Source organism: Oxyura jamaicensis, chromosome 2 (assembly GCF_011077185.1).
Source record: "Oxyura jamaicensis isolate SHBP4307 breed ruddy duck chromosome 2, BPBGC_Ojam_1.0, whole genome shotgun sequence".
Lineage (NCBI taxonomy): Eukaryota > Metazoa > Chordata > Aves > Anseriformes > Anatidae > Oxyura > Oxyura jamaicensis.
The window spans coordinates 67751962-67763668 of NC_048894.1; the positions used below are offsets into that span (position 1 = coordinate 67751962).

At 38.7% G+C, this 11707-nt stretch overlaps 1 protein-coding gene and 1 long non-coding RNA gene across 12 annotated transcripts in view; one reads left to right on the top strand and one right to left on the bottom strand.

The window, feature by feature from the left end:
* The window catches only part of MAK (male germ cell associated kinase), a 31304-nt gene extending 21781 nt beyond the window's left edge, over positions 1 to 9523 (top strand). For 6 of the 11 annotated variants that reach the window (XM_035317568.1, XM_035317571.1, XM_035317570.1 and 3 more), the window contains 2 exons: positions 2223 to 2351; positions 5541 to 9523. In XM_035317568.1, the coding sequence (XP_035173459.1) occupies positions 2223 to 2351; positions 5541 to 5692 (281 nt within the window). In that variant the 3' untranslated portion in view covers positions 5693 to 9523. Of the gene's footprint in view, positions 1 to 218; positions 458 to 483; positions 1042 to 2222; positions 2352 to 5540 lie in introns of those variants that run through there. The other 5 variants (XR_004748200.1, XR_004748201.1, XM_035317575.1 and 2 more) reach the window with 4 other exon arrangements.
* A 580-nt stretch (positions 9524 to 10103) lies between these two features.
* Positions 10104 to 11663, bottom strand: LOC118161876. Its single transcript, XR_004748202.1, has 2 exons — positions 11528 to 11663; positions 10104 to 10154 (listed from the first exon to the last, which is right to left on the bottom strand). It is a non-coding gene; the product is annotated as an uncharacterized LOC118161876 (long non-coding RNA).
* Positions 11664 to 11707: the final 44 nt, after the last annotated feature.

Below are 11707 nucleotides of genomic sequence, written 5' to 3' on the forward strand. Positions count from 1 at the left end.
GCATAGATTTTGGTGGAGTTAACCTCAGTGTAAGAGGGTGGAAACAGGTTTCCAAGCAGCCTAGTTTGTGCCTAAACACACTCTGCACTGCAAGCTTTGTGAAGCTGGAATGTTTCACCTCTCCCTCAGTTTCTGGCACTTCGGGTGTGTGCCTTTGTGGTACATCTCATTGCAATTATTCATAGCTTTTTTTTATTTTTTTTCAACTTGCTACCCAGCTTAGATGATTCGGTGGCTTTAATTCTTTGTGAAGAACCAGGTATGTGTTGAGGTAGGGTGTACTGCCCAGGCCACACTTGCACTTGTTGTCATCATGGCCTCCTGCATGTCTGAAGGAAGAATAGTGAGAACTCCTTTTGTACAGCACTGGTCAGAGGTAAGGAACAATTTAGTATGTGCTTTTAAGATACATATTTTTTAATATTTGTAGTTACTCCTCTGTATTTAACTTCTACTTTTCCTCCTTTGTTCTCATCCAAAAAGATCATACCTCCAGACCTTTCAGTTTCACCGAGACTCTTCTGGGCTGCCCTCTTGTATTTTCTGAAGGGCTCATAAAGTACATCAGGCATTAAGAGGTAAGGGGAAGGGTAAAAATGGTTCAGCAGTTTGTTTGTTTTTTTACAGATAGGCAACTTTGTTAAGCTGTAGATAAGAAACAGGTAGGAGTAGTCTTTTTGAGGTTATATTAGTTTGAGGCCTGCCGTGATCTTACTTTTAGATTTCAGAATTTTAAGAAGTGCTACTGAAATGCTTTGACAAGTGAATGTAATACTAAAACTGCGTTGCTTTGTTTTTCAGGCAAATTCCTGAACAGGAAGAACAACTTAAAATGGCAAGAAAGACATATTTTAATTGAGCACTTTATTAAAGTTTTATTTTTCACCAGGACTCTTGTGTCATTCTTTACTGCACTGGAGACTGGCATGACCTGTACACAGGGAAACCCCATATAGACCCAACTGTTCACAGGACTTTATAGAACTGACAGCTTGGGGAGACTGGTGAAACCAAGTCAGCTGAATGCTTTTTGTTAGTGTTCCTAAACAGGAAGGTACACAATGACCCAACATGGCTGTAATTAGCTGAGTCTACTTTGAGGGTTTGTAGATGACCAGTTTTGCAGCTTATAGGTCCACTGTACTGAATTCTGATAATAGCACAGAGAGCTGTGGGGTGTTTGTGTGAAGAGGAGCATTTTGCAAGCACACTGGGGCCAGAGACTTAGGAAACATGAAAACTTTGTCAACTCACACACTGTATATTTTTCCAAAACTATGGTTGAAACCAACCTAAATGTTAATATAAGTGCTCACACTTGATAAAGGTCAAATTAAAACTACTGTATATGGTCTAATAGTTCATTAAATGTAATACTACTCAATATGGAACCTCAACACCAGAGAAAGCACGTTTCTTCAGATGTTGTGCCAACACAGTCTTAAAGACTGACCCCATGATGACAGACGTGGAGAAGGTGAGAAATTTACTTGCAGCACAGTGTTAAATTGATTCCAAAGCTATTGTACAATAACTGAGCACTAATTCTGTGTGCAGATGCATGACATTTCTCACCTTCCAAAGGAGGATGATTATGTCAATCTTTTCAAGGTAGCACTGCTTTAAAAAAGATCTGGACCAAAATCAGGCCCAATAAAATTATAGCCAGAGTTCAAAGGCAAGGGGAAATGGGTCCAACTTTGTGAACCTGGCTAAGTCACCTTCATATGGGGTACCGCTTATCGGAAGAGGATTTTGTTTCTATTTTGGATAGATTTAAGACAAATATGTTGAGTGCAAGACTACTGTTGACCGCTAATTTTCAAATATGGAAATGCTTAAACTAGCTTCCAGTAAATTAATTAGCTGTAAGTAAAAGGTAAAATCTCATCTTCTCTAAACTCTGTATAAAGCTTTGCTATGCAATCTAAGTTTAATGAAAGTACTAATGAAATGTTCATACTGTTTTTCTGTCTTTACTGCATCACAGGATCAGATGTACTAGAGTATACACGAATGTAGTTTGTTAGGCACCTTAAAAGGTCCAACTACAACACAAAGAAAATAATAAGTACTTTTGCCAACAGGCAAGCACTAGGGAGTTTTTAAAGAACTCTCACGCTCGTTATTTGTGTTAATGCAAAAGTGTTTTGAAGTGTCTATAAAAAGCAGGCAAGGTTTTCTGAATGCAACTGAAGATATTAAAATTCTAATGTCAGCAGGAAATCCTGACTTTGTAGGAGGTGCTGCTTACAACCCATCAGGAGGATACATCCCTTCCTTTCATAAAAAAGAAGTTGGATCAGCTGGACAACGGATACACCTAGCTCCTCTTGGTCCATCTGTGTCAGGTAAGAAACATCCTTTTGACATATATATCTAAGGAAATTATAAATGTTAATTTTGTGTGCTTTCTGAAGTGTTTATTATCCCTTAATAAGGCTTTCCTCAAGTTTTGTAAATAAAATTATTAGGCATATTTTCTTAAGTGATTTGAATGCAGGTATCTAGAGGCAATCATGATACCCGGAGAAACAATGCTATTAGATGTTTGGTAAAAGAGGAAACAAATGCACAACCCTTTTGTTATTCCAGTTGTGGAGAAGTTGCTGAACTACTTTTTATTAGAAATTCAGGCTAAGTAAAAAAGCTTAAAAAAAAAAAAAAATTTAACTCCACAACTCCATAGTAAGTGGTCATGTAGACTGGATACAAATATAACTGCATGATTTATGTAGTTATTAGGAAATATTAGTCACCAACTAGTAAGTATGAAAAAATGATAAATGCAGGTTAAAAAACAAAAACAAACAAACAAGAACAACACTCCTATTTAAAGACTTGGAGGATTTTTTCTTGACAGTGATTTTAATGTAGCATGTGGCTGTCTTGCACGGGTATTTCATCAGAATAATGTAACTGATGATACAGATCCATGCTTATAATGGCCTCAACTATTTGGGGAAAAAAATAAAAAAGCAAAGACCTTCCTCAGGTGACTTAATAAATTCACAAATAATGCCACAGATACAGTACAAGCACTAAATTAAAATGAATTGCTCTTTTATTTACTAGCCCTTTCTGGCTGGTCAGCAGGTTTTGTGGTGGTGATTTAAGACAGGTCTTCACTGTGTCTTCATCTTCACTATGTTAGCTATGCAAGTCTGAGTGTCATCTCAGTAGGTGACACTGTTCTTATACCCTTGAAATATCCCAGGAGTGCTTTCTGGAGTGAAAATCTCAATGCTGCTACATTATACAAGGTAGAAGCCAAACGAGAATGCAAGTGACCAGTTCTGAATAGTTATGATATACTAATGATCTAGCTGTACACTACCTTAAACACATTTAGAGATATTTTCCTCCATTCAGTTAAAAACAATATGAAATCTATCCTGAATATGACAGTTACCTTGTATATTCTATGGTATGGATGATGTTTCTTTGTTGATGTTTCTGATTCAGAGAAGACAAACAGAAGTGCTCAGGAAAAACTGGTTTGTGAGTAGAAAACTTAGCACCATTGTCCAAACCCAACAGAATACTTCTCTAGTTACTTCAGATGAAATAATAAGGCCCTAAACTGACAGTGAATTGTTTAATTGAAGGGCCTATGACAGACCAATCTGATATGGTCCTACTTAAGCATGCTGTCTATTTTGCTGACTTGCTCTTTTGAGCTACCTGTTCCCACCTAGGAACTGGCAAACAACTTCTGAGGAGAGAGGGAAGGAAGCAGATTGCATGTGTATATAAAATACACTTAACTAAATTAATGTTCTGAGCCTGCATTGATCAGAAACCCACCAGGGAAGACTAGAGCTGCACTTAATTATCTTAACTCACTGCTGAAATTTACCAGTGCAAGTTTTGATTCGTCACTGTGTGGATCAGGAAGTTCACAGGAGGACAAAATCCACAACTACTACTAGACTACTGAGAATAGTGAGAATGAAAAGAAATTACTTAAGTGATCCAAGGGGAAATCAATTCAGTGTTAATCTGTAATTAGAAATGGAAACATGTAGAGTAAAAGTCAGAAAGGCTGGCAGATGGAGGTCAGTTAAAAGAATATTCCATGTCCTGGAGAAAGAGCAAGAATCCTGTTAAGCAAACTGATCATATTTAGCCTAAAATCCACAGACCTGCATGGGAAGAGAGGTAAAGGTGAAGCAAACGGCAGTTTTTCTCTCCTACAGTTGAACATTAACATTTTTGTTGACCCTTTGCTTTCTATTATCCAAACGGAAATAAATTAGGCTTTCACTTGCTTTTGCTCTCTTTGTTCAGAGATTTTTAATGCCATAAGTTAAATATATTAAATATAAAATACAGCATTTTCTTCAGAAAACTTATGCAGGACCCAAGAAAAGTGACCTTCCTTGCCAAGAGAGAGGATATGCCGGAATCATACTGATGAAAGATAGGGAATGCCAGCTTACAATGAAAAAAGAACATTAGAAAAGGTGTTTGTTTTCAAAGAGATGGTGATGACCTGACCCTCAGTTTCAGATTCTTGAGATTCTTCCTTCCTTAAATGCCTTGATTCTCACCTGTACCTTAACAAGTACAACCCACTGTTGAAAAATACCATACATGCTTTTCCACAAGAAAGAGAATATGCAAGCACAAAAAAAATCATATTTTTATTCATAACATTTTAATTAAAACAAAACTGATCAGTAATAACTAACAAGACTGAACTATGAAAGTAGGAAAGGACACATACATTAGGAATGCTAAGGAAACAATGGTAGGTAAATAACTAGCTTTAAAAGCTTGGGAAAATAGCAGAATCGGTGATGAACATGAATAAAAACATGGGTTATCAGCCCCTGTAACAGGGTACTTTAGTAAGTTTGAGGCAGCAGTGACTATTTGAAATGCAGAAAAGGGGAGTCTGAGTAGGAAAGCCATGAATGTGGTAGTGTGCTACTACCAGTGTGGGACACCCGAGGGGTGCCAATAGAAGAGGGGGGAGGGAGAGGGAGGAAAGAGCATTTAGAATAGAACCTATTAAATCAGAAGAGAAGTGGAGATTACTGACCAGCAGGTACACCAGCAGTCCTTAGCTAAGCAGGAAGGAAATAAAATGCATAAAATCACAGAAGAAACAAGAGGGTCTCCAGAACCTGTTTCAGTACAGGCTGTTTGAGATGTAATGAGTTTATTGAAGTTGTTATTATATGCTTTTTAAATATTTGAGATAAAGAGGGGAAAAAAAAAACACTTTTCCTTTCTGTAGTAGCTTTATAATAGGAGATAGAATTGTGGGCGTAATCATGAGGTTTCACTGAATTTCAGTCTTGGTGTTTTCTACAGGGATTGTTGTAAAACAGGTATCCAGTAGGAAGAGAATTACTAGTAAGATACAGAAATGCTAGGAAACTTTAGCCTTATTGGAAAACAAGCATAGATGGCATGTCAGAGACTAAAGTATCCTGCTGTGTTAGCATCCTTGAGTACAAGTCATATTTCAGCTCTCATTCAAATCTGTGAAGTAGTGAAACACTTTAATTCTGACTTCTTGTTCCTTTCAGACTATTCCTGGAAAAACAAAGCTGCTCGTGCATTACCAGGTCCTACTTACAATTCAGCAGTAAAAACCATGAATATTTTAAGTCGCACACCAACAATTCAGCCAGTACATGGAAGAACAGACTGGGTGGCCAAATATGGAGGACACAGATAGAAGATGCCATCCTGTGCAGGTATCATGTGAGCTGTGTTCAGTTTTCCTGCACTGGAAACCTGAAATGCCTATTTGCTCCAACTTTTCTTAAGACCATTCAATAGTAAAGAAGGAAGAAAAGACCTTGGATTCTGTTACCTGTGGAAGAAAAATAATTTACAAAATATTAACTGTCTATGTAGTAGGATGGCATGAAGTATTGTGTAACATCTTGCCAAATCTGAGTATTTTAAACTAATGAGAAGTTGATTTCACTTGACACTTCCCTATAGATCCACTTCCTGTCAGAATACTCTTACAAGAGCATACTCTTAGTCCAATGTCTACCACTGACATACATTGCTTTCACATACACGAGCAGCTAGAAGCAGGGCTAAATCTGAGCAGCACCAGGCTTCCAGATGAAATGCTTGTTCCTTGCTAGGGAGATGAGAGTGAAAGTACAGATTGGGCTTGGAAGAACACCACGGCATCATACAAGGATTTCAGAACTCACCTAAGAGGTACTTAGGGTCTGTAACATCTAAATGTTTATAGTAGCAGTGGCAACTCTGTGTAGTTGGATATAAGATATCCAATGACAAATACTATACAAGGTCTGAAAACCTGACCCAAGGTGATACAGCAAGACTGGAAAATAGCTAAACTACTATCAAATGCTACACTTGTTGAGCTGTAGTGAAGCTTAAAATTAGACTCTACTGTTAAAAGTAAATTATGACCGTTTTCAGTTGAAGATCTGTGGAGATTTACATCTCCCGTCAAAAGTGTGTCACAGTGATGTTTAAAGGAGCCTGAATCACTGCAGTTTCATCAGCTGTTTTAATGTTGAATTAGCCAAAAAGGCCTAAGTGATCAGTAAACTCCTGTTTTTACATGTTTTACAGACTTCCCCTTATTTTAAAGAAGTTGAATCAGGCTGTTCTTCAAAGAGGTTACTTTCTGCTGTAGCTCTTAAAGGCTAACTTAAGTCCCTGAAAACATACACAAACTTTAATAATGCAATACCTCAATGTATATGTTCATGCCATACCTTCCCTGGCTTCTGTGGTAAGTTTTACAGTAACATCCTGCAAAAGGCCTTGCAGTATACAATAAATCTTTTTTAGGCTACTGTTAACAGTTGCAATCAGAATAGATGCTTTGGACTTAGTAATTATATAAACCCTGCCATTTTTACGTGCAAAATTAGTATGTTCTTTAAAGATGTACAGCTGTTAATGATTACTTTAGGCATTGTAAAAAGAAAAGTATTTGTATGATTTTTATAACTACATGTAAAATTCCAATTCCTATTGCTGACCTAATGTGCCAAAATATATGGGCTACATAACTTAATGTATGTCAATTTAATCTTAAGCTGTTGTACCAAAAAATCATATGGTTTGTTATATAAACAGCACCTAAAGAAAACACTAATACTGGAAGAAATGTACAGGGATAGGAATATCTAGTTAGTAACACACTAGAAACTTTAATTCATTTGCCATGGGTCTACTCTCAAATATTTGTTATTCCCTTACTAGTAGCAGGTCTTCGTATGCTATTTAAATGTACCTTAATTTATCTGTAGAAGTTCTGTTTTAAAAATGCACTGGTTTTACAATTAAAAAAACAATAGAAATCCATCACTCATCTCTAGTACAAGATGCCAGTGAGTTAGTTACAGTCACAGTGTAGGCAAGCAACTATGTGGCTATAGCTCACTAATATTACCTAGAACAGAAAAAATGTAGTACTTGTTGCATTAAATATGGCTCGAAGAAGCACACCATCCTTACCATATACTAATGGACATAGAAACTATTTTGACTTAACCACAATGGTCTTGACTTGTCCATAATCAAAGCATGACAAGCATTAATTTTTTCTTGCAACCTGTAGGAGACTAATAAGGCTCTCTACAGTCATGTTAACTCTGATCCACTGACACACACTTTCAGTGCAGAAATGCCAGCTAGTGCTTAAGAAGTTTAGTATACACTCAAAGGTCCAAGGGGATAAAAAGTACACAACTGTCAAACTCTGATTCTCCCCTTGTTTGGCTTACTGTTTCTCCTGACTGGGAAGTGAAAGAGGTCCAGCAGCACTTCTCAATTCAAGCTACTGCTTTCCAAAGCTCATGAAACAGCTGCAAGGCATAAACTCTTTGGTCTAATTCCCTGCTTTTCATTGCCTTGTTGTCCATTAAAGGACAACTGCTGCCCAGACTTGCAAGTTATCTGATTTGAGACCAGCATTAAACAATTAACAAACTGCTGGATCTCTGCCTGTGCTCAAGGCCAGCTGTAACCCAAGCTGCATGGCCTGAGACTAGGCTGCTGGCAGCTGCGCTCTGTAGCAGCAGTGATGAGGACCCTTGGCCCTTGGGGGAGCTGTGCTGCAGCTATGCCCATGCCCAGCCACGTTCCTACTGATTGCAACCACACTGATTTCCTGGCCTGCTTCATTTCCTGGCCTCCCTGACCTTGCCTCCCTCATTGCTGCAACCTGCTAAACAAATCTCTGTACTTGTGGCAGACCCCATACACTGCCCCTGGATGCGCTCTCATGACCTGCTCACGTAGAATGGGGCTGTGCCATCCACTGAGAGGTTGCTGCCCTGCCTGTTTTGCTGAAACTCTTGCCTCCCAGATCACCTCCTCCAATGGGAAGAGACTTCCCACTTCTGCTGCTCCCATCCATGTCCAGAACCTAAAATTATCTAACAAGAAAGGAAGGAGAAAGGGAAGAAAAAAAAATACATAAGTTGTCATCCTCCTGCTGAGGTACTGGCTCAGTATTTAGGGAACTCTGAACAAATGAAGCCCTACAAGCTCTCTAAACTAACAGATCAACTCCACCACTTCCATTGCTCGCAGTACCAGCCACCAAAGAAGAGAGGTTGTGAACATCAAGTTCAGGTCCTGCGCAGAAAGGGACATAAAGCAGATAGTACCAGGAAGGGATATATTACCATCCACGTGTAGCTCCCAGCTGCACAGCAAGTTTATATTTAGAATGATTTCAGGCAACAGAGTACTAGTGAGGGAATCATCTGAGCTCTTTAGTCTTTAAATAAACTTTCACGGAGAGTTTTTCCAATCTGAAATAGATGATTTCTCTCAGAAAAAAAAAAAAAATAGTAACGAAACACTTGTATGAATATATAAAGCAGATGCTTTTTTCTTCTGGCTATACCCCTCCTCCCCAACCAGTTCAGAAAACTTGAAAGTCCCTATATTCAGGGAATGGAACAAGGATAATTTCTACAATTCCATTCACAAATACATCTAGATACCCTACAGAAGAGGTACCAAATTGCATCAATCCAGATGAATGATTAAAGAAAACAGTCACAGATAATATAAGTTTATAATCATATTTTTTTTGTTTATTTAGAATAACATTTTAATTCTCATGAAATGCAAGTGCTATGACTACAATTCAGCATTATCTAATGAAGCACGTTTTTGATTTCTCTTACCAATGATAGGCTGTAAAAGTGAAATGAATGACATTAAGCAGGGCACTTTTCCTCATGAAAAACTGTAAGTAAGGGGTTTACTTTCATTGCATCACAATAGAAACTTGACAGCCTGCTCCACAATTGTGTTTTGTGGGCCAAGGCTAACACCAGCCCTAGCAGAAAAAAGGCCCTGAATGACAAACGTGATGACCAGATAAACTGGCAGGGAAGTGGGAGGGGAAAGGTGAGAACAAGCACATTTGTTACAGGCAGTAATAGCGACATGTTGGCAACTTGTCTCCCATTGTTTAAGAAGTACAAAGGATTTCAGATTTTAAATCCAGATGTATATTTAAGCTTCATTCCTGTCATCACGCAAAAGCACCAAGAGGCCTCTGCCTAAAAGACAAGCACCTGAAATAATACTACATTCATATTTTGTTGCTTCATAATTTAGATGTTGAGACAAGTGACAGTTTGGAAGACAACACAGGCTCTCAATTTATGTCCTTTAAAGACAGACTCATGTGTGTTAGGATACGAAAAATACAGTGCGCAGTCAGCTGTGCCTTTTCTATTTTGTGTGGTACATTCAGACAGTTGCATTTTCAGGCTTCTAAATGATCTGCATCAAGTCACTCGAAGATTGACTTATGGCTTAAGAGGTTTTTCCATCATCTGCAATCCAAGCCGTCCAACCATCAGTATACTGTTGAACAGAATATTTGTTAAAAAAAAAGCAAGGGGCAGCAAAAATCTTAAAAAAAAAAATTAAAACAATGATATGATTTAATTTAGCTGAACTCCAACATGAGATTTCATTTTTCACAGGACTCACCATGTAATATTTTTAAAAATATATAATGTGTTTATATGTTAAATAAATTGCTTATTCAAAATGTGGATGAGAACAGAAAACAGGTGACTACCTGGCCCCAGCGATCAGCCCAGGCATTGCTTTTCTGGAGTTGTAAAATCTCATTCCCATAACAGCAGACAAGGTTCCAGATGCCACTGATAAAAGAGAAGCGCAGTCAGGACTACGTGAGGGAAGCAGGTCTAAAGCACCAGCTCAGCACTGTCAGGGCAATTGGCAGTGTCAAGCAGGCACAAATAGGCAGGAATGCCTCCCTCCTCCCCACAGAAGCAAACGTTTTCCTCATTTCTGTTAAGTAGCAGAGCAGCTGTAAGCTTTACAGCAGTTTGGTAAGCATACTCTGCTGCTCATTAGAAATGAGTAGTTCTAGTGAGTTAAGACCGCTGCCTAGTTACCTAAAACCGCTGATCCCCTGTACATATCACTTCAATTTCTCCTTATTTATGCAAGGGGAATGATTACTTCCTTGAATACAGATAGCCTCAAAATGGCCAGAAAGGTGGGACAGTGACAAAGATCACCATGGGGGAGCCAAATACTATTACACTGCCCATTTCTTGGTGACCTTCGGAACCAAAAGGTGGAACTAAATTAATTGTTGCATTTTGACATTAGATTTGAATGCTACATTCCTACATACACTCGTGCAAAAGAAGTTAGCTTTGAACAAGATTAAGAGTCAACAGTAAACATGGGCTACATTTCATTTTTCTAAAGGCTTAATAACTATGACTTGAAACATAAAACCCCACTTGAAATACGAATTAGCAAATAAAAAGCAAGCCAAAGGATCAACCTGAAAAAGCAACTGATGTTTTAAACACAATTCCTAATTATTTGATTGTTAACTCTGGAACAAATCCAATCAATACTCACATAAAAAGTTACAGGGCTGCCATTTCTTTGAAGAAGAAAGGCAGGTGGAGGTGTTATAAAAGCTTCACATTTGTTTCCATCAGACAGGGTAAAAGATATCCTCAAGGTATGTTTCAGTTCTAAAAAGGAGTGTTTTTTTTTTTGTGTGTTTTTTTTTTCTCAGAGGTTTACTTATGAGGTAGTGTGACCAATCTAATCTTAGCTGGAGCCACACCTGCAGCCTTTTGCTTCACCTGAGGGGTCTGCTACCAGCTAAACCCACAACTTCTCCTATCATCTACTGTAAACAAGGAGAGTACATCACTATTCCCTCCTTTCTTTTGGAGGCTTCACACTGTTCTGAGATGCTTCTGCACTCCTTTGCAGCCAAGGCTCACATGCATTCCATGCACCTTCATCAATTTAATGTGGCACCAAGTCTGGCGGCAGAGATAGGTATTTCTCACTTAATTTCCAGCTGCCAGAGGAACAGCGAGGTTTTAGAGCCTACAAATCTTACACGGACACCTCTTGCTATGGGCAGGAGGCCCTGCCACCATTTACAACACCTGTACAAATAAAACGTGCTAGAAAAAGTGTTGCCATTCACACTGCTACAAGAAACGTTTGGTATAGAAACACAAAGCACACTTACCAAGAGAAAGCCAGATATTCTTTGGATCTTGGGACTGCTGGTAGGCTCCCAACCCTGCCAAACCTCCAAAGAGGAGCCCGGCAGCCAGAGAAGGGACGCTGCCTTGGGGAAAGGAAGGAGAAAGCCTTTAGCGGGAGAGCGCACGAAAAGCTAGCCGCTCCCAACCCCCCCCCCCCCCCA